Source organism: Neodiprion fabricii, chromosome 4 (assembly GCF_021155785.1).
Source record: "Neodiprion fabricii isolate iyNeoFabr1 chromosome 4, iyNeoFabr1.1, whole genome shotgun sequence".
NCBI lineage: Eukaryota > Metazoa > Arthropoda > Insecta > Hymenoptera > Diprionidae > Neodiprion > Neodiprion fabricii.
Genome location: NC_060242.1, coordinates 6,617,022 through 6,641,680, shown reverse-complemented (window position 1 = coordinate 6,641,680; position 24,659 = coordinate 6,617,022). Strand labels below are relative to the sequence as shown.

Below are 24,659 nucleotides of genomic sequence, written 5' to 3'. Positions count from 1 at the left end.
TGGGTCGCGGATTGGTGGGATAGGACCAGTCGAGTTCAGTTTGTGATCCTTATAGGAGGTTGTTGTTGTTATTGTTGTTGTTGTTGTTATTTTTTTTTTTTTTAAATTTATTTATTATTAATACGTCTACACATATATCGGTATCCTGTTCCTCACCGGGGATATATAATAATAATAATACACAACTATAAATATGGCAGAAAGTAAGGGTGCGTTGATCGCGAAAACAGTGCAAAAACACGCTGGCAGAGCCAAGGAAAAGGTGAGTTATGACATACAGAAATCTTTATTTCTCACGTCCGTACGGTTCTCAACATCGATACTCGATAAAACGACGACGGGATTGAATTATTACCGCACATCGCTTCTCGGACACGTCCCCCCATAAACTCCCATACGACGCTATATCGATGACAGTGAATACGTTGCATTCGGGCCGTATATGCAGCCACCTGATCGTACGCTGCGGCAGACAGCAGCAGTTATATATATATATATATATATATATATGTATATAAGTATTTAGTTATGCTGCACTTCGTTTCTACGCGCGCCTTCCCCGCATATTCATCATTAATTCCCGTCACACGACTCGTTAACAGAGGCGGCTTAAAAAAAAAATCCTCAACGTCGTTCCCTGATGTTTAAAATGTACAGAGATAATCGATTCTTATCTCTATTACTGTGCTGGACGTGTTTTATTATTACTATCGTTGAGAGAATTTTAACGTCATACAAAGATTTACCAGACCGAATTGCTTTACAATATTGCGCACGTTGCGTTGCGCGTATTGTTACACGGTGTTTAATCAGCTGGTTGGGCAGAGGCAACGTGTTTTCAATGATAATTCAACCGAGGTGTGCAATACGTATGTAAATACAAGAATTTCACCCAAATGTAGGGTAGATGTATAAGAATTGATCGAGCTCGTAGTTTCGCGTTTCAGGTTTTTATTACACCCTCTTGAAATATCTACTTCAATACCATTCTGCGATAAAATAACGTTGGAAAATAAAGAACGGATTACATTAAATTTTCCTAAAAAAAAATTTTTTTTTTACTCCCCTGTCTCGTCGTTTCCTCTATTTGTCATCGTTTATTTAAACCGTAACTCAAGCCGGCTTTAATTCAAAACGCCATTCGTTCGGTCCTCATGTTACGCAATTAGCCAAACACGCACAACAATATATCCGCGGTGTTATACGCTGGACTGTTCCTGCACCTTCGTTTGAAACGACAATTACACATTATGCAATCGGTACAGCACGAAACGCTGGTTATTATGCCGTTGCTGCGCCCACAGCGTCGTCTTTACATGTATATATATATATATATATATATATATACACACACACACACATTGCACCCAGGATCTGATAACCGCCGGCTGCATAGTCGGTTTATTAACCAAAGGTCAAAGTCTGTCTGACATCGATTCCAGAATGATGACAATCGGTAGGTGCGCACGTGACATCGAGAAACCGTTTGATATTCTCTCATCGTTCGTAGTTTAAAAGAAGGATGAAGGAGTAATTTATCGTAAACTATTGTAAGGAAAAGTGGAAAATCCTTCTCCCTTTTCCTATCCTCTCATATCTCTTCCTCCATCCCTCCTTTACCTTCCTCCCATGATGATCCCGTTGCATCGGTGAAAGGCATGCGGAACGTGGGCACGTATCTTCGGTTTTCCCATCTCTCCGTCCATCGGGTTTCGTCTCCTACCTTCTCAAGTTTGACCCTAACGTCGGCATAATATTCCCGTTATCACAACCGATACGCTCGCAGCGGAAAGTTGTGTTGTCGGAGTACGCAAGGTGTCTTAAAAAATATATCAAATATGTATGTTATATCCAAATTCCGTTCCCGTTCTCGGAACAACGTCAACTCAACCCAGCAACCAGAATCGTTCGAATTTGTCGTGCTTAAGTTTGTCGAGTTGTTGAAATTATCCGTATTGAAAAAAATAATATCGTTATTTTGCTACTGTAGGATCACCTGAAATTTAGTAAACAACTAAGATTCTGTTAATTCACGAGGTTCAAATTAGTAACGTTTATCGATAGCGAAGCAATGGTGCCAAAAAAAAAAAAAAACACAATATTTTCTTAATTTTACAATGATTTTGTAAGGAAATATGATTTGAAAATACGCGTGTGTGTTTTTCGTTTTATTACGATTTAACGAATTTCAGAATCCTCGAAAATCGCAGAAATAACCGTCTTTCCTCAGCACGAATCAATACGATAACGTTATCAACTTCAATATATATATTTCAACTTTTCAACTTTTAGTTAATAAGAAAGTAAATTCAACTTTTTCGGTCTTCTTATTACAACCTTTCGTTACTAACTTCAGCGTCGTTCGAATTTGGTGTCTTTATCTCGGAATATATATATTATATATATATACACAAACACACACATATTTTTTCGTTCGTCTATCACCGAATATGGATCGCGACGACGACTAATGTAATCACGGTCCCTTTAATTCCTCCTCCCACGTCCGGAGAGATTTTTGAGGGTCACGATTTTCCTCGGCCTCTTTAGACAATTTTCTTCTCTCTCGCTTCCGCCTGACGTCCAGCCCTTCTCTCTCTCTCTCTCTCTCTCTCTCTCAATCCTTCTACGGACCGCGATCCGCCGCGTACGGTAATTCGTAGGTGTTTTGCTGCTTCGTTCATTCGTTTGGTGTTCGGTTCGGATCGGATCGGATCTGGCAGCAAGAGGACGTATGTAGGTAGGTAGGTAGGTAGGTAGGTAGGTAGGTAGGTAGGTAGGTGGTTGGTTGGTTGGTTGGTTATCTTGTAGAACCGGTCTACACTCTACTATACGCCACGTTGCTCGACGTTGCTGCTTGCATCGCTGCATCGTTGAGATTCCCGCGGTCAGAGAGTGACCGGCCGCTTCTTCTTCATCTTCTTCTTCTTCTTCTTCTTCTTCTTCTTCTTCTTCAAAGCCTTGAATAAACGAAGAAGTCGGTATTATTATAGACATCATACGTATCTCTGGGTGCCTGCCTTTCACATGCATTCCTCTTAACACCCGCATGTGATGACTTTACACACGTGTACGTAGTTCACAGTCGACGTTTAGGGTATTAAGATCGTTTAGCTCCTCTCTCCCTTCTCGAAGAAGAAACAAAAAAAAAAAAAAAAAGATGTAAAAAATATTTCGTGGCTGAAGCTAGCGGCCAGAATTATCAGCCAAACGTTCCAATCTTCGTTCGAATAAGGTATCGAAAACCGTGAATGAAAATTTTGTGAAATACCTTGAAACCCTGATACTAATACCGTATTTTTCTATTTCTTATAAACTTGACACGTTTCGTTGCTAAACTTTCGCTGCTAGCTTAATAATTCTAGTCACGAGAATCACGGTTGTCGGGTCAAATTTTATAATTTCCTTTCTGTCGTTTTTTTTTTCTTTGTTCTTGTCACTGGAATATCGTTCGCGAGTCGAAAATATTTTACATTCTTATCCTGTAGTAGGAGAAAAATTGTTATTCCTCGCGTAGTGTTTTTAAAAAAAATTCGTCTCTCAATCCATTTCGACTTTGAAACAATACGATGTTTGACATTATTCTTTTCACACTTTCAATATCTTTCATTAATACGTACCAGCTGTACTCGGTGTTTGTTATTCGTTTACTTATTTATTACTTGTTTTAGTTCATTAATTTCACAATTTTCCGTATTCAATGCAATTAGTTTTTAGTATAAACTTCAATATTTGGTGACATATTATTCTCGCGTGATTAGATTCGGTTCTTTTTTTTTTTTTTTTTTTTTTTTACCCATTGCTATCTTTCAGGCCCACAATGACACTGAATCGTACACTGCAATTAAATATTATTGTTTATAATTTTTTCTCCAATTCAGCTGTAACACAGCCTGCACTTGTAAATGTCGATAAAGTGTACAATATACATACGTCCATGTATTCTATCCGTACGTATAATAACAGGTATGACATTTACGATACATCAGCTGTTGTGCATCTTACTTACACAACCAGTGATCAATTATTTACAATTTATTATACGGACAGTTTTCAATACGTTGTTGTTCTCCTATTGTGAATATGAATTATTGAATACTGTTGTTTTCGTTTTTTGTGCATAATCGACATTGTCACACTCCTTTTATAAAGTAAAACGATCGGCGTATGATATTCAATGTATCGGAATTCTGTTTTCACAATCTTGCATATAAAAATAAAATTACGTATCGTCCGTAGAATTGTTTAGTGGACATTTTAAACATAATTTACATCACCATAATAGTGATTGCTAGGGTTTCTCTAGTTGCGCACGTCGTTGGCTTATATGTTATAAAGCTGAAGCTCTAAACCGTCCGAATGTCTAGCTAGACCATTGAAAGTTTCTTCGCGTTAAATAAAATATCTTGGAAATTTTCAGAAAAACTTCAATTGCAAGCTGCTAACTTTTATTTATATCTACGGGGTGTTGCTAACGGTTTCATTTGATTATTGTTGCGGTTTTCAGTAATATTCAATTCATACCATGAGTTTTGCTCAGTTTCTGCATATTTAAATGAAAATCGCGTTACTTGTTTTGAAAAAAAAATTTATACACCCAAGCGATAATTTGTTTCTAATTTATTTTTTATATTTATTTCTTTGTAAATTTTAGTTTACGTTGATGATATTGCGTATAATAATTTTGTCAATTTCCGAAGTCCGTTCACGATCTATTTTTTATATAAAAACAATCCGATGATGAATAGTAGTGATATCAGTATCAATTTCGAAATAAATAACAGTATTGATTATTATTTCTTAATATTTAAATAACGGATTAGATTCGACGAATTCAGACGGTTTTACATTCGATCGATCATTTCCGAGGTGTTTAAATCTCGAAGAAACAGTAGAAGAAAATGATTTTAAAGTGACTGCGAGACCTTTCGAGAAGACTGCGTGGTAGAAAAAAAAAATTGTAAAAAAAATGTGGAAAATTTTTATAAATATAAATTTCGTACCAAGTATACACGGACGGAGAAAAATGATTTGCCAGTCACGCGTGGAATTGAACGGTGGAATTAAATCAATAAGTAAGGTGAGTTACGGATCGTAAGACAACAATTAATTAATCTCGATAAAATTTACTCGGTCATTTAGATCGAAGGAAATAATGATCCTGTGTTAGAGAAAAAAAAAAAAAAAGTATGAGATTTAATAATAGGTGTATAAAATTTAATAAGAAAGACCAAGCAACGAATTATCGGAAATTTCGTTTCATCGCTTTTCTTCGTGTAATTTATTAGCAAAGTTATCCGTCTGGCAATGAAATTAATTATTATCGTCGGGCCGTTTCCGGCTCTTCGACGAATCGGAGCGACAGCAAACGTTATCATTCCTGGGCATTGTGCGATTAGACGGAGGTTCATTCTGATTGTGAATTGCAGTCGAAGCTAAAGAGCCGGCAAAGAGGAGGAGGCGCGATGTTTCTGTGCTTCGCTTCAATTTTCTCTTTCTCTCTCTCTCTCTCTCTTTCTCTCTCTCTCTCTTTCTCTCGCCTACCTGTTACTATTCTCGTCGTAATCCCGGGCAACGCGGTTCCTCGCAATCTCAAAACCTCTTCGACGTTACCTCGATCCGCGCGTGATTTTGTGGAACAACGATAATTGCTCGAGCAAATATTTGCGATAATTTGCACTCGAATTCGATGTCGTGGAAATCAAGGAGGTAGGGCTGGATCGCTGAAAATTGATACTTTGTCAGGGTGGCGGAATTGCGGGAAAATCTGGGAATTTCTACTGTCGGAAAAAGTCGGATAATCGTGACGGAACGTTTTGGAGAAAAACGTACTTTTATTTTTACAAATCGTTCTCAGACTTCAGCTATGCTTCGTTAATTCCGTTGAGATAATTTTTGGAAATAGTATTGTTCGATTTCTTATTATTTGTCCGAAGCCAAGTGATGATATGTGATTTTTAGATATAAATTTATACATTCAAGGGACGCTTTTCGTCGTAAAAGTTGTTCAATATTGCGCGCAAGTTTCGTGGGAAAACGTCGGGGAATTTTATTTGAACAAAATTGCCGCCACGCTGTTTTTGTCGATTCTATTATTACGAGATGCGCGAATCTTACGTCGAGTATTATTTTTTAACCAATTATTTCATTCCTATTGTTACGAATTACGAGATATGTCGAAAAGTGCAAAATTAAAAAGTAATTGAATGGTAACAAAAAAATTGGATATCGATGCTTGGCTTCAAATCGCTTAGATATATTTATCAAAAGCTCACAGATTTTATTTCATTTTATCCACGTCAAAATTATTTTCTTCAAAGTCGCTGTAACAGATATTTTGTTTTATTTTTTTTATTTTTTACGAATTGATTCAATACTTTCTACTATTGATCCCAATCAATATAAAAATTTTATTTTCAGAATATAGTATTGTGAATGAAACCGACCGTCTTGAAATGAAATTGAACAACTCTACCGAATTTTCAACAATTTTTCAACAAAAATGGTAGGAACGATTTTTGGACAAACAACATTCCCAAAACGCGGATACGCTCCCAACAGCTGCTGGCAGCTGTCAGATTTTGTGACACTTTTTTCGACTCTGCGTCGCGTCTGCAGCGTCCATGGAATCGTATAATAATTCCTTTACTCCCAACCTTCTTGTCACCCGCACCAGCTTCTCTTTTTATCATCTTGCTTTTCCGCTGAAAAATATGCCGTAGTACGTGTTATATTCGTTGGAATAACGCATCGTGTATAAAATGCACGTTGCATTATCGGCACAAATACCGTGACTTCTGTATTTTCATGAAAACTGACGAAAAATAAATATACATAACAAATTTCACAGCATAGCCGCGGCTTAACGTGCACGTTGATATTCTTGGACGAAAGCACAGATGTCGACACATGTTTTCATCCTCTCTTATTTTACCGGTTGAAAATTTATGTGCTTCTTTTCTTTTTAAAGTTTTTTTTTTTTCTTTTTCTTTTTTTTTCCTCGACTGCTGGGAAAAACGCGAGTTAAACGCGAGTATATATATATATATATATCATAGGTGTACGTACATAACTGCGTGGATGACGTCTGGTGACGTAACAACTTGTCTATTTTTTCTTCCACGCTTCAAAGTAAATTATGTACAATTAAGGGTAGTCCTCAAAAAGGTGATTTTTGAATTTTGAATGTTTCATCCCTCCCCCAAATCGGCTTGAAATAATTTAAAAATAATTCCCTGATTTTTTTCACATTTTTATCTCAATTCTAATCCACGCCCGAAAGACGATTGATTTTCTCATTTGACCCTTTTGAAGGGAACATTAAATCTACCAAACGAATTCCGATGAAATTTTATGTACAGGAAGATTTCCTGCGTTACTGATTGCGAATCTGAACTCGAAATTTCGAAATTCAAAATGGCGAACAAACATCCGCCATGTCACTTGGTCTTGGCTTATTGCATCCGCCATTTTGAATTTCGAAATTCCGAGTTCAGATTCGTAATCAGCGACCCAAGAAACCTCCCTCTATCAAATTTCGTCGAAATCCGTTTGGTACATTTTTGAATTATTTAGAGCCGATTTGGGGATTGAGACAGTCAAAATTCAAGAATGACCCTTTTAAGGATCACTCTATACAGAGCGAATCGCTAACGACAGAATGGTTCGTCGTCTGCAACAATTTAACGCGCATGCGCTAAAATCCGAGAGCAGTTGTTTGCCAGGGCAACCAACCGTCACGAACGTAACCTGAAAAAAAATTGAACAGTTGTTACTGGTTGTTGTGTTCGACACCGATAGTTGTAAAAAATTTTGAGGTTACATACATCGCGGCGAATCGTCGTCTAAACTTATGACGGTTGGTCACCCTGGCAAACAATTGCTCTTGGATTTTAGCGCATGCGCGTTAAATCGGAACAGACGACGGATCATTTTGTTGTTAGCAATTCACACTGTATACATTATAGTATAGAACAATCGTTTCTAATCTGTCGTCAAAAATCTAGAAGAGAATTTCGTAGTGTAATGATCATGTGCTTGTCGATACTACATTTTCTGGCTGCAGCAACATCAAATGTCTTTGTCAAGTCAAAGAGTGACGTTGTTAAGACAGAAATATGATTTACACAAAGGTTTAAAAGTTTAATTAGAGTTGATGGAGTTCAATTTAATTCAAAACGATATTCTCTTACAATTAGCACAGAAGAAAGAAAAAAAAAAAATTGAAAAACCATTAATAGCATAGTTATCGACGACTGATGCAATTCTATATTAATCGAATCATTTCCAGAATTAAAACATCCCATCGTTTGACAGATTTCAACGAACAAGGAATCATTTTCTTCGTTAATGAATTCTTTACAAACCTGCAAAATCAGATTTTGCATCACGTTTGAATATTTTTTTATTTTTTTTGCATAGGCATTGGTTTACTATTCATTACTCGTAATGATTTCACTAAACACATTTGCTACGATCAAAATAAGCCCTAATTTGCTAAAACCTTTTAAACAATGCGACTGTTTCATTGCGGAAATGATTTAACCTTTTCGCTGCTATTACCCTGACAATTATGCTATTGTAACTAAAGTTAGAAATAAAAAAAAAAACAAAAAAATCGTTCCTAGGGAACATTGTTCAAACTAATTGTAAATACAACTCCCTGAACTTCGGTAGCACTTTCATATTTTCGTTACATCATATTTCTGTTCTCACAGCTTGGTACGAAGATCTAAAACCAGCGGCTATGTCTAAAAAAATTGGGACTATTTAATCCCACAAAACTAATATTTTCATTCTCTACCGAGAGCCATACGTTTGTTTTTCAGTTACAGTGGAAAGGGAAAATATTATACTCAAAGACTGGCCGGAAACCGTAACTTGTATAAATTTCTCACATACGTTAACATTCAGCAATTTTAAGATGACTTTCGAGGAGTCAGCTTTTCAGAATTAATTCGTAATTTCAACGCCATTGTGCAGTAAATTTCGAAAAGTCACAAAGATGCGAATTGGCGATTTTTCCTAAACATGCATCGTTACGATAACGTTGCTAACTTCATCCTCGTGTGGCATGGGTATTGGCTAGTGTCCAGCATGGACGATATATTTATACGAGTCGCAATGGCTCGCACGACAAATCCAGACCCTTGATCTCTTCTCTCTCCTCTCTCTCTCTCTCTCTCTCGTCTTCTTCTTTTTCTTCTTCTTATTCTTCCTAAACGACCGCAGATACTTCCAACGGCCTCATCTCTCTTTCTCTCCATTTCTCTTTCTCCTTCTCTCTTTTTTTTTCCCCTCGCTTACCTCGTCTAGCCTTCCAGCCCACTTATGTATTCACTAATTACCGCTCCGTCACCTTCCTCCTCCTTTTTTTCTTACAATTTTTTCTACCGCCGCTACACTGAGGGAAATTTTTAGTTCCGGTTACCGCTCGGTCCTTAAATATCTTCAATTTTTACCACAAACTAATTTTCATTTTCTACCTAGAACTAGATTTTTCGATTGTGGTAAAAAAATGAAAATAGTTGAGAACCGAGTGTATTGTATACGTGCCCTGAATTCCTGATCGCCATATGTGTCCGATAAATGTTACACAAGGGGTTATAAAATCTGTCGAAACTTCCCAAAGTTATGCAGCCCGCAACAATATTGACTCACTTACGTCGTTATATATGAACGTGTTTTTTAGGCATCGTGGCCTGTACTACACGTTGTTTTAACAAGGATGTGTGTCAGGCGCGGTACAGTCTGGTCAAAAAGGTGTAAAAAGAATGGAAAATTTGAGAAAATTTGCTTTCAAATCAATAATTGGATCAAGTTTTTATAGAAAATTATTTCCCTGGTATGGTGAAGAAAGTAAAATAACACAGTAACTCGCAATTTTTTATCGATGTAGTTCAGTGATCAGTAAGTTATAAATACAAGGAAATGTGTTTTAAAGTAAAGTATTATTTTATTGTATTTTTCATCATTTCGAGAAGTGAATAAAAAATATATCTTACACAAATCACAAGTTTTTGGGGTCGTTGATTACGAATCAGAAATCGGATTTAAAAAATTCAAGATGGCGGATCCAATATGGCCGAAAAAATTCTATCTAGGGGTTTTTGGGGTCGCTGATTACGAATCTGAGATTAGTTTTTGAAAATTCAGAACGGCGAATCTAATCAGCGACCCCGAAAACCGTTGCGTAGAGTTTTTTGACCGCATTTGATTGAATTCGTAATTTTCCTCCGCAATATCGGATCCGCCATCTCGAATGTTTGAAATCTGATTTCAGATTCGTAATCAGCAACCCCAAAAACCAATAATTCATATACGATACAATAATGCGTGCCTCGAAAGGTTTTAACATTGTTGTTTTCTCAAGAAAGGTGAAAGCTTGTATTTTCAGGTTATACGTGTTCGTTAAGTATTAAAAAAATTTGAAAATGAAAGATTGATCTTAAAACGAACTCGTTCGTGGATTATCGTGAACAAGTGATGGACGAAAAAACTGTAGCAGCGCACTTGCAGAAATAAAAAAATTGTTTATCGTGTGATTTCATTTATGCACTGAAACATTATACATTATATATATATATATATATATATATATATATATATATATTTATAAAGAAAAGTCCCCCAAAATCTGGGTTTTTGTCCACCTTGCGACAACTAACCTCAACGAACACCGTATATACGTTTCCTAAAGTTGAAAAACTAGAAACCGAAGCTAGGCTATCGCACAGTTATTCGAAATTTCATTCGAGTAAAATCGCTCGGAGGACAATGACCCCGGGACATGATTCTTCGGAGATGTCGTGCGGAATCCGCGGCGATGGTTCCGAGGATAGCAACCTTGGCCCAGTCACAGCCTCGGGCAAGAATCGTTCGACGGGCCCATTTTTCCTCAACCACCGCCTCATAGTATCATTTATACTTATACATGACATACATACAAAGGCGAGCCGCAATTTTTCCCTATTCCTTTCTCTTTTCTTATTTGAAATCATTTTTTACTTTTTAAATCGTTGGAAAGAAAATTGGTTTTTTTTTTTTTTTTTTTTTTTTGAACGCTTTTACATCGTTAAATCACGATCATCAAAAAGTGGGGAAAAATTGCGGATCAAATTGATTCACTTTTATACGTATATGTGTATGTATATTAGACTGGGCCAAAAAAATTGACTATTTTTTTTTTTTGAAAAATATATTGAGAATATCATTCAGGATGGCAAAAAAAAATTTCATGAAATTTTAAGCCCTTAATATTAACTTTAACAGGTCTATCATCGCTATTTTTGATTTTTAGTAATAATTTGATGTTTTACGTCAGAACTGTCGAAATATTGAAGTGAAAAAATTTATGTTCACTTATCCCTTTATAAAATTAAATTCCCTACAAAAAAGGTATGATTATAGATTTTTGTCAGACAAGCCGTTTCCGAGTAATTAAGCTTAATAAATTGATATAATTTCTTGATTAATTCTTGATTAATTCTCGATTAATTCTCGATTAATTCTATAATAATATAAAATATATTTTTCAAAAAAAAATAGTCACTTTTTTTGGCCCAGTCTAATATATATATACGTACAAAACGCTGATACGTGATATTGAGGAGAAATTTTTCACTTTACATTCATCTCTCATAATTTTCGAAAGTCGTTTTACAAGCTTCTGGTTGATGTTATTAATATTGTTCTCTTTTTTTTGTCCCCCTTGATTCGCACATCGCGATCGGTTATTTATTTTGTCCGCAAATTGAGAAAAAAATGTACCGCGTTCTGAGTTTTATTTTTTTTTTTTTTTTTTATTTGCCGCCGGTGGGGAAAACTTGGTAAACGTATTCGTCTCTCGTCTTATTTTTAATGTATAACACGTGATACACACGCAAGTATATAATTGTTTGGCAACAATTATGACGAATTTCACGATAGAAAACGTAGGACAACTTAAAGGTACCTAAAAAGATGAATATCTACTCAAATTACAAATTTATTTTTTTTTTCTGCCCTTTCACCGATTTCTGATAATCAATTTTCGGCAACAATTGTGATTATCAGAAACAGATTTTCAAAATTATAACTACAGAAGTCGATTGGTTTGTGTCGAATTGATTTTCAAAATAATACGTACATGTATATATGATAATATAATATACTTGAATCCGCAATTTCGAAATATAAAATCATACACACTGTAATATGTTAATAATCTTCAGGAATTTAGAGACCACAAGTTATTCTCTACATCACATTTTCTTGACTCGAAAATCGTTTGAAAAGTATCTGTCTCCTTATTTTTCATCGAACATACCTAATTATCGCATATTATGCATCATACGTGCGATTACTTCTTTTTTTTTTCAAGAAATTTGTTTAAAATTCTATACCAAATTGCGAAAACTTAATCTCTCGTAAATTTCCAATTCTTATTATATCCACCTATAACCGGTTATTTGTGTCAACGTCGTTTACAAATCTACGATATACCTGTAATAAAGCTATCGCTACTTCGCGTGGTAGATAGAAAACGTATTACAGATGGTGATGGTGGTATTTTCAAGTGGACGCGTCGTGACTTTGCGACAACGACCTCCTGCCCTGCTGACCCACTGTGTCGGAGGATTGATACGTGGCGTGGAAAAATGAAGAAGAAAGGGACAACATCGAAGAAGGCTAAAAAAAAAAAAAACGAAAAATAAAACAACTCGAAAGTCGAGAGAAAGAATATCGATCTAAACATCGATTAGTACGACATACTTAATTCAATGAGAGGACAAAATTATCGGTTCACAGTTTGAAGGATCGATAAATGCAGGAAAAATTATCACGCACTTATGTACGGTTATATATCGGTTTGAACGAAAGAATAAAAAAAAAAAATAAATAAAAAGTTGTCCCTGTGTACGGGAAAAATTATACGTGATCGAAAGTCGTGGAAAGTTAAACAATTTTTCAAGAAATTTTTGAATCGGTTTTCCAATTTTATAGCGCTGTAATGAAAAGAGAATTTAAAAAAAAAAAAAAAAAAAAAAAGACGAGATGTCGGGTTTGTCAACCTCTTCCGACGTCGCGACGAAGGAGGCGAATTCTGGTCAGACCCAAGCATCGGACTGTTATACGTGCGTAATTCCCGCTTCCCAGAGCAGCGGTCTAGCCAAAGACGGGAAAAGCGTGAAATGGTGTCGCAAACTCGTATACCAGGCGACCTAGTTGCTGCACCCTCATCGTCGTAGTCGACGACGTATTTCGCTGCCGCTGCAACGTTTGCCTTTTCTATTCTGAGCGAGTATCCAGTTCCTAGACCGGGCCCAGGGGTTCTGTCTAGTATTCTCTAGGCCTAGAGCCGCTGTAATCTGCAGCCTGCGCGAAACCAACTCCCCGGGATATATACACATATATTATATATATATATATATATATATATATCTCAGACTGGTTCGAAAAGATCGACGATTGTTGTTTTTATTTATTTTTTTTTTCAAAATCACCTCTCAAACACTTTTTCCAGGGGGTGAAAAAAGATGCCCGTCAAAAGCGGACCTCTTAGTATTAATATTTAGAGATCGCTCATCGCCGATTTCTATTTTTCAGTTAAATAGCGTAGGAAATTTTTTTTCCTCTTTTTTTTTTTTTGAGAATTTTGTACCTCACAAACCGATGAAAAAATCCAAACGACCCGTACGTATTTTTATAGGAAATTGAACACTCTGCGGAAAAGTGTGTCTTCTATAAATTTTTTGACAAATTGACCCCTTCCGAAGTCGTTGTAAAGTCAACATCGACGCATAGACATGTTTGTAATTCCAGTATCGTCTGTTTTTGTATTTTTCAAAATATCCTCGTTTCATTGTACAAAGAAACAAACGATATTATGTAGAGGGGGAAGAAAAAAAAAAAAAACAAATCAACTCGCCTCAGTATTGGATTAATAATTATTGTACCGGATAGTTTGATTGATTTGTTGTTTTAAAAAAAAAATATCTTACGGTAGAATTTTTCTCCTCTGTTTCTGTATAGAAAAAAAGAAAGAAGAAATTGACTAAAAAACCCCTCTATTCACACCGTGAATTTGGCCTGAATCGTTGTCGCATCGTCGGGACTTTCGAGATAAGCAGGAACCTTGTTCACTTCCATTTGGATCTATCACCTGACCCATATCCATGCATTAAATTGTCGCATAATTTTCATACGCGTATAACGTACGATGTACATGATATAGCTGGCAGCATTAGTCATGCCTGATTATCTCTCGACACTTGATATAGTGATATTCGTAATACGGATGCACATGTTCTACCTGTGCGCGTCACAATCCCTCTGCACGTAACACCTTTACGTATTTATACTTGCGTTATAGGTTCGACACGTCGCGGGTTATTGTTACACTGAGAAAAATTTCATTTTGTTGTAGTAACTAGAAAAATTTTGCGCTACCGTCGATCCTTTTTTGGTAACTGCAACGCAACATCAGTTTCTGAGGTTTACTCTACCTTTTTAGTCAAACGAGGCTTTAACGTCAAATTTATTCTTGCAAAAGCGTTAAATTTTCGCAACAATTGCAAGAAAATATAGAAACAGCGATCGTAACGAGAAAGAATAGCAACTAATTTTCATTTTCTACCTAGAACTAGATTTTTCGATTGTGGTAAAAAATGAAAATAGTTGAGGACCGAGCGGTAACCGAAACTAAAAATTTCTTTCACTGTGTAGTAACAATAAAAATGATAATAATAATAATAATAATAATAATAATAATAATAATAATTGCACAAACGTGTAGGTGGTCCACGCAACAGTTTATCTCCGGTTGTGCGGTTTCGCTGTCCATTAGTTTGATACGATAGTTCCTGTCTCGGATATGCAGCGGCACGTAATAATATACGGTACAGGTATTACGTTTGTTAATGTGCTCGTCAGGCTTTGAAACCTTCTTCTTATGACGGGTAGTTTTTTTTTTTTTTTTAAAGCATTTCTACACGGCGTCGGATAGTCCTGGAAATCCTTGAGATCATGGAAACGTCCTCGAGCTTTGCTTTGTCCTTAAAAATTTCTTACTATTTAGATTCGTATTTATGCAGTGCAATACGTGGAAATTATTTATGCGATGAAACGAATGAATTTTTTCTATTATTTTCATTGTTATTAATCTTATCGTTATTTTTATCGTACTCTATTATTTATCCAACTGTGATGTTTTGCCGTTGATTTGTGCGATTTATATGTGCAAGCGATTCGTACAATCCGCCATCTTTGTTACTGTATAGGATTATATATATATATATATATATATATATATATATATGTGCGAAGGTGCGATTATTTAATAAAAGCATTGTACACTAGTTGACGATAGCTGCTATCTCGCTAACATTCTGATCTCTGTTATGTATACCAGCGAGGAAATCAAACGAGACTATTTCTGTCTAAAGACAAATATCTGCGATAGGAATATTTTATGAATATATTTCACGATACGCTGACGGAATACTGATGGAAAAAGATGGAGTCGAAAAGTTGTTAGGCCTACTGTACGATACATTTATTGAAAAACGGATAAAGGAAGAGAATTTTTGGAAAATTTTTTTTCTCCTATTTCTCTGTTACCTATAATTGTCTGCGTGATCCATTTTATCAATATGGAAATATTGTGTTATTCCAAATTTTCGTCAATTGTTAATTGTCGAATTCCCGTGGAGAGAATTCCGTTTCATTTACACCCTCGATGAAAATTTATGCCTTTTGGTATTTTTTTATTTATTTATCGAATATTAAACGTAAAAATGTAGAAAATTGACGCGCAAATCCGTTTCATACCATTTAAAAATTGAGAAATGTCAAAGTATATTATTCCAAAATATAAAATCATGAGGATTGTTATACCTTTATCGTTATAAATTTTTTAATTAAATTTTATTCTACGTATAAGGCAGACTTTCACAACAACTTATAATTTATATCCATGTATATAACCTCGATCAAATAAAATTGGATATTTTCATAGATCTATAGGCAGAAAATTATGTCATGCAATCACGATTCTGGAACGATCGTACTTATATATACCGGGAATATCTCTTGAAACTTGAAAATCAACCGCGCATGCGCGAGTTTTATCGGCCGTTCGCGCAGGCTGGCCATCCCGAGTTTTCAGCTGTCAAACTGTTTCTCACGGCGATGCAGTTGATGCGAATTTTCGAGGTTAGGATCTCAAATAATCGAGGCAGCGACTCGGAAAGGTTTGGGAAGCATTTGTTGTCGGGTCGGAGAGTCGATTCTTCAAAGAACGGTCGGAACTTAACGCTCACGCTCTTTGAAAATTCAAACGTACACATTTTGCGTAGGTTGGCTCGCCTGCGTCGCGGACAAGAATATCGCCGCGGGAATATTTCGCCGACCAATGAGATCGAATTACTCGGCGCATGCGCGATTGATTTTCAAGTTCCAAGAGATTGTCTCGCTATACATAAAAGTGCGGCTTGATGTAAAACACAACGACGTACGTCGTGTATGTAATTCACAAATGCCTGCGTAAAGGTTCGCGGGCATAATGCAGTTTCGGAATCGTTCACGCAGTTTTCACCTGGCGTCTCTGAATAGGACAGAGGTACACGCACGCGAATTCGTCATACAGACGTACGTAAATACAGAAGCTACGATAAAATGCAGGAAGATAGGTGTGGCGGTTGCCAATGGTCCAGAAGTAGGATGGAAATAATTATGTTCGGTGATGTACGTAACTTACGCAGTCTGTGTACGCGTGTTTGCGTGTCTGTAAGTAAAGAATGACAGGTATGTGTGCTCGCACCACACGGGAAGAAAGAATTATTATACGTCTACCTAGATGTAACGCTGACGATACACGTTGCTATATAGGTAGGTACGCTAATAAATAGATAATTACAACGACCTTCGTCGACGACGGCGCGTTGACTCGACCGTTTAACAGTACAAATCACGTGTCTTTCCATGTGGAAGAATATGTTACATATTACAGTATACGTAATTAATATACATGTACGGTATAATATATGCAGACATCTGGTAGGCAATCGTCGTATTAATTGCTGCGTTACGTCTGTTGTTACACGTCGTGTTAACGTTGGCTCACGTGTTATATTGTTGCTGGTAAAAAAAAAAAAAAAAAGAAAGAAAGAAAAGACGAAAACAATTTTTGCGGAGACTGCAATGCTTCTTACGGATCGCATTTCATTCATCATTCGTTACTCGTGACACCCGGTTTTTTAACACGCAGGATGATGTTAGCGGTAGATAACATGTAATATTACATTTTTCTCTATTTCTTGCTCAATTTATTTCCATTTTATTGTAATGCCTGTACAATAACAATAGCGAGGGAAAAAAATTTCGAAGGGATTTCATCATCGTCGTCATCGTCATTCAACGTTGTCACTCTTGTAATCTTTTGTATTCTCCTGTCGTTATCTTTTTGCGATCTCCATGTAATCTCGGGTAATATTTGTAATCTCTGGTAGGCTTTGTAATACCTGTATATTTCCCGTAATACCTGTGATGTGTTCTACCCTTTGCATTTGGTGTAATTTTTTTTTGTAATCCTTACAGTTTTTGTAATCGTTTGTAATATTTTGTAATCTTACGGTAATCTTTTTAATCTGTATTTCATCGTATCCCGTGTATTCTCTGTTGTTATCTTTTTGCGATCTCTATGTAATCTCAGGTAATATCTGTAATCTCCGGTTAGTTTTTGTAATCTCTGTATATTTCCCGTAATCCCTGTAATCTTTTTTACCGTTTGCATTTTGTGTAATTTTTTTTTTGCAACCCTTGCAATCTCCGTAATCGTTTGTATAATATTTTGCAATTCTCCTCTAAACCCGATAATATTTTGCGATCCTTACAATTATTGTAATTTTTTTTTTTTTTGTAATCCTTGCAATTTTTCGCAATCCCTGCAAACTCCTCCGCAATCGTTTCCATAAACCTTTGCAATCTTGTTGCGATATTTCCAATCTCGCTGTAATCATTGTAATCAATCTGACATCTTTGTAATTGTAATCAGTGTACGCCATTTTTCGCATAGTAATTAACCCATCGAAAAATGTCGACCCTCCCTGAAAACAAACGCAAAACAAAACAAAAAAAAAAAATACCACCACTTCAAAAATTACAAATGAATTCGAAAAGGAGAGAAAGAAAGAGAGAGAGAGAGAAAAGCGTGCGAAAAAAAACGGCGAGTGCGTTTTTATTACGTAAAATATGTAATAACTGTATAATACGCGTGGAGTTATGAGAATGGCGTAAGAAGTTGTATGGATATTGGTAAAATCCAAGATTATGGTCAAGGTTTTGAAATCACCGAGTTGTTGCCGGAGAGGCGTGGAACGTCTCTTATATTCTCGTACATTAATGACAAGTCTGGTCGAATTCCATGGTCACGAGTAGCTTTGTCAAACCTCATTGTTTGCACGTACGGTTCAACCTGCACTTACTTGCTCAGAGTGAGGCAAATGAAACGCGTGCGGAAAGGAGTGGCACGGCACTTGACTGAACACGCCACGTACACGAACGTTTCTACTATCCACCTGTACTCTACCAGAGCAAGAGAGACAGACTCGTGATAGGGATTCCTCGCGATTCCGTTTAAAGCTGATCGCTCTCTTTTCACACACAAGCGAATCCGTTTCTCGAGCAATGCAACCAGCATACATTCTGGACACCAGCTGCTCGCGGTCGCGACTTCCGGGTCTCAGAGGTGGAATAGGAATTTATAGACACGTAAGTTGATTATCGAGGAAAGTAGACGACATCGTTCCTTGTTGCGTGTTGAAAAAAAATGTTTGACAAACTTGTGCGGTTTTACTAAAAAAAAAAAAAAAAACTAACAGTCTTGTCGAAAATTCATTCCATTTAAGAATGAAATTACGCGTTAGCGGTAATAATATCGGACGAAATATAGACTTCAAGTGAGAGTTGGTGAGAATATCGAACGCTTTTCGATGAGATAAAAATTTCAAAAAAAAAAAAAATCAATCGTAATATAGTTGATAAGATGATTCTTTTTTCATAATAATAATAATAATGCCAACGAGTTGTTGATAAATTGTTTGAACAAAAATTTGTGCAGCAAATCTATAGTGAATTCTTTGTATTTCATGTGATATGAATTCATTGATGCTTCTGAGTACCTATGAATTTTTTTCGGAATTTTCGACGATTTTCAATAATTCCGTTTGCCAAAATTTTCTAACGCTCTATTTACGAAACTATTCGTTCCATGCCTCTGAAACTTTTTCGGTATAATGTTAAACCTATCAGGTATTCAAAAAAAAAAAACAATGAATTCATTTTACTTGAAATGAAAAAATGTCACCAGAGATTTGTTTAAGCAATTTATTAACAACTTTTTTTCAATTTTCGAACGGTTTCGCAGGAGTTGAGTATTCAAACGCAACGGCTTTACATTCCTGCTTTATCACGTCCAACCGAACTTCCAGAGAATCCTGACTGCGACCGTCCAACATCAGCTCTGCCACTCTATACCTCTCTATCTTCACCTAACGATAAGTAACGATAACGGGTACATTGTATACCAGGTCCATCCTCTCCTGAAACCACATAACTTGTATTTATAGCGATATCGTTGAGGAAAAACGCCGATATAAAAAAATTTAGATCGGCTCTTCAGTGTACTGAAATTGAGCGACAGTCCTGCACGTTAAGGTTGTCGACTCCTGCATTCACGGACGGTACTTTAGCGTCTCCTATTGTTCGACAGTTGAGCAAATAGATTGTGAGCCTGGTGCGGACAGACTGCGGCCTTTAGGTTGTCCCGGCGATAAGGTGACGGAGCTTTAGGTGTCGCCTCTCTTCTTGTACTCTTCGTTCCTTTCGAGTAGTGCACGCGTTGTTGAAGCTCATCAACCGTCGTAGCGAGAGATAGAAAGGAACTGACTAACAAAGTTCCTGAGGGTAGATCATCACTCCTACTGCAGTTGCCGAGGCGCTGTCGTATAACTTGCAATTTCGCGCACACTGAAAGAAATTTTATTGCAATATTTCCTTTTCCCCGTACACAAGAGTACAATAAAATATAGAATTTTAGGGACAATCGCGGTACGTTCGTGAAAAGTACAATAGTGAGTAACGAAATGCACGACATTTATAACAATTGTAACATTGTTACGACATTTATAACATTGTTATAAACGAAAAAACGGTCAATCGAAAAACTCGATTAATCACACAGCACGTGGTTTTAAACATTGAGAAAGTTTTCGTTTGTCGTAGTAACTAGAAAAATTGAGTAAAACAGGTATCGTTGAAGACAAAAGATTTTACGATTAGAATGTTAGAAATTTTCTAACTTTGCTGATTTTGATCCCGTTTTAATGTTTTCGGGCTTATTTTCACTCATCGATTAACTTTTCGGTACGAATACAGTTATTTGATATTCGTTAACTATTTCCACCTTTATTATTATTTTTTTTTATTTTTCTATACCGTAACTGAAAAATACCGTTTCGAGTAGAGAGTGAAAATTAGTTTTTTACACGCAAACGTATAAGACGTATAATATCTTACTACACTTTTTCGATACAGTTACTAGTAATATATATATATATTTTTCTCACTGTTTTTTTTTATGCACAGCGATGAAGTGACATCAGCGAGTTATTTAAGAGCAAAAATTTATCCGGTAAATATCTACACCATACAGATTATTGTTGGAATGGTCATAAAATTTAGTGTTTACAACTATGATTATACTGAATACTGTACAATTGCGCTAGACTTTCTTGTGATTCCGGTCATATTTAAACGACCATAAAAGTTGGTTGAATATGCCTTGAAAAGTTCACAGAGCCGGAAAAAGTTGCATTAAGTTTTATAGTCGTGCGGTTCTTTATAAACTACGACAATTGGAATTCTTCTCTCTCGTTTTTGTCAGTTTTTTTTTATTCATTTACTTTTTTCTACTTCCTTTCACAAGCATTCGTAATTATACAACGCGATGCGTTTCAAAAATGAAGCGAGACAGACAGAGATAGATAGATAGAGAGAGAGACGAAAAATGGTGGGGGAAAAAAAAAAAAAAAAATTAAAAACCGTTTAAACGTACAAATAGAGAAGGTGCGTTATAAAGTTAAAACGGCCATTGAGAGTTTAAAGGGGAATGAATCAAGGATGAAGGAAAAGGTCAGCATTGCGCTGTGCACGCGAGTAGAAGAGGAGAATAATTAGACTCGGTTAAACGCCGTGCATACGTATAAATGTACACCAGGGTGATGGTATAAGGGAGGGAAAAAGAGGAAAAACAGGTGCTCCGAGACGCGCGAACATCCACGAGATGTCGAGATGTAGGTGAAGCGAGGCGGGGAATACGGGGTACAGAATAGCTGGTAATGAGTCGTAAATAGTCTCGTTTTCTTATACATATATATATATATATATATATATTTGTAACACCATCTGTACGGACAGTGTGTGACTCTACAGCAGATACGGACTTTCGTTGCTTTTTCATTCCTTTTCTCTTGAAATTATTTATACATATTTATACGCGTGTGTTTGTAAAACAAGCACAAATTATCGATGCACGCGTCATTTATTTATTTATTTATTTATTTATTTATTTTTTTTTCACACATGCTGGATGCCGTAAGAATGATAAAATATAATCGATTATTTTTCCACGGGATTGGTTTTTAGGTTTTTTTTACTCGCGCGAGAACGACGCAGTGAGATATGAATTTTTATGTGATTAGAGTATCAATTACTATCATTCTTTTATTTACCTTTTTTTTTTTTTACTTAAGTACCTATTTGGTGTAATAAGTTAAAGATGAATGAATATTTTTTGACACGAAATTGAAAAATATTTCTAATTAAACTGTAAACTGTCTAAAAATCTTTCCGTTATTACGACTACGTATCAAAATTACGAAACTTTGGTTTCAAACGCTACGTTTAAGAAAAAAAAAAAACTACGATTTAATAGATTAATTTTTACCGATTCGATCGAGTCGTGTTCGAACATTATTTTTGACTCAAACAATCGAGTAGAATCTGTACAAACAACGAAAGCTTGGATATCGATGCTTCGTATGAAATCGTTTGAAAATTGTTCAGAATCCAGCAGATTCATTCGATTTTACGCTACGATGGCTTGTTTTATTCGGAAATATTAATTGTCTGTTACGAATTTATTGAAACAATTCTTATTAAATTTTTCCACATTACATCGATATTGCTGACGATCAACAAATAAAATGACAGTAACATTGAACTGAATACTATAAGAAAGAAAAAAAAAAAAATTGATTCGTCAACTGCACAGTGAAATTCAACGAATTTACTAAATTTTTAACAATTTTCAAAAAATCCGAAACGAGGGTTCGATATATAAAGTTTAGTTTATATAATTCTAGGGTTTTGTATTTTTGTTTATTTTGCAGGTGTAATGGTCATGGGGTATAATAATGGTTAATACGGTTATACGATCCTAAATCATGAAAGTAGGGCAACCTTTTAGATATCCAAGACAAACGTTGCGGGTATAACACGGTTATCTTGAAACATTATGAGCATTCATTATCGCCCATCGTGCAGAGTTGGTTGATCAAATATTTGTTTTATTCAATTTTTAAACATTTTTTTTTTAGGCTCACATCGTATTACAATTTAGAATAATAAAGCACTGAGGTAAAAAAATGTCTGATCTAATATATATATCTATATTTAGCATATTAGATCAGAGATTTTCCGGTTCCATTATGCGGCGATTTTTTGTCACAATCAATTTTTTTTTTTTTTTTTTTCCCCATCAACTTCACAATGCAACCGATCTGGAAATGTTCCGAGTGAAAAATAAAAGTTTTGAGAATTTTTTAGGAATTCTTAGACCGTTTAAACAATGTTTTAGTTCATCAAAAAAATTAAGTGTAAAAAAAAAAAAACAAAAAAAAAACAAAATCAACCCCTCACAGATTTTTGAGAATTTTTCAATACGTCTCTTTTAAAGTCCATCTCAATATTTACAAATAATCAACCAATTGAATAAAAAGAGTGTGAAAAATTTAGGGGGTACCGTTTCGGAGTTGGGAAAATTGCTGAAAGAAATTTCGTAAAAAAAAAAGTTCAAAACTATGAGAATCGGACGTTCGTTGAGTACTCGCGTAACGTCTCGCGTTAAAAAAAAAAAAAAAAATGGCAAAAATTTACAAATTTTTTTCAAACAATGTGCAGAAGTGGTTTGAAAATCTGTGGAGGAAATGAAAATGAATTTTTTTTTTAAAAAAAAAGTACTTTGAAAAAAAAAAAAAAATCCAATCGAGGACTACGTTATCGTATCAAGTTTCTAAGTTTGTTTGTAAAGTGGGATTACAGATGAAATACCTTGTAGGCGCGCCTCATTGATCACGCAGCATGTAGGTCATATACCCACGGAGCGACAGTAACTTGCACACTCAAACGGAGACGAGACTGTATGTTTAAGTTACACCTGCAGGCGGTGGATAACCTCTACGCAATACAAGTAACAGAGGGAACGAAGCCAGATTATAAGCTGCGGAGGTCTACACTTGGTATACCTGTACTTCTATAGGCTGGCTAGACTTTCGTGATACGTTTTGCGGATACTTTTTTGTAGGTACGTTAACCCTTTCAGTCACAGTGGGATGCTCGGCGTCCCAACTGAAAAATTTCAGGTGAGAATATCTTTGGCACGAATCATCGAGTCGGGAATAATACTAGGCCACTCTTTCAGAAGTATATATATATGTATATGTAAATTATATGAACTCAGATTTGCGATGTGCGATCCCAAAAACCCCCGAGTAACAAGTTTTGGCCAGAATCATGGAAACTTTATAGTTGTTTTTTTCTTTTTTTTTACATTCTACGTCCGCGATATTGCATCCGGCATTTTGGATTTAGAAATGATTAAATTCCGACTTCGGATTCGTGATCAGCTACCCGAAAAACCCCCAAGTGACAAGTTTTGGCCTGAATCATAGAATTTTTATAATTGTTTTTTTTCGATTTTACGTCCGCCATATTGGGTCCGCCATCTTGGATTCAGAAATTATCAAATTCCAACTTCAGATTAGTGATCAGCTACCCCAAAAACCCCCAAGTAACAAGTTTTGGTCAGAATCATGTAATATAGATTGCTGTTTTTTTTCCATTTTACGTCCGCCATATTGGATCCGCCATATTGGATTTAGAAACGATCAACTTCAGACTTCAGATTCGTGATCAGCTACCCGAAAAACCCCCAAGTAACAAGTTTTGGTCAGAATCATCGAATTTTTATAGTTGTTTTTTTTTTTCGATTTTACATCCGCCATCTTGGATTTAGAAATTATGATCGTCTAACTTCAGATTCGCGATCAGCTAATCCAAAAACCGTGGAGTAAGAAAATTCAGGCCAAAATGTGGAGTTGAAAAATGTGCAACCGAAAGGGTTAATATACCGCTGAAGTTTCAAGTGTAATGGATACTAGTGCATATTTAGTACGTGTGTGCGTGCGGATTGCAAAGCAGTCGAAAGGTGGGCGAGGAGCGCAGAGGTTGATGCCCGCGTTCATATGTACATATCTACGTACCTTCAACTCTGCAATACACCTTGTACGTATACCTATACACACTTTAACACCTTTACGCGTACAGGTATTACGTACATA

The 24,659-nt window shown here is 35.9% G+C and overlaps 1 protein-coding gene across 5 annotated transcripts in view; it reads left to right on the top strand.

Moving 5' to 3' along the window:
• Positions 1-24,659, top strand: part of LOC124181531 (amphiphysin) — a 40,113-nt gene continuing 15,454 nt past the window's right edge. For 2 of the 5 annotated variants that reach the window (XM_046568180.1, XM_046568179.1), the window contains exon 1: positions 1-262. In XM_046568180.1, coding sequence (XP_046424136.1) covers positions 194-262 — 69 coding nt within the window. In that variant the 5' untranslated portion in view covers positions 1-193. Of the gene's footprint in view, positions 263-24,534; positions 24,604-24,659 lie in introns of those variants that run through there. The other 3 variants (XM_046568177.1, XM_046568175.1, XM_046568176.1) reach the window with 2 other exon arrangements.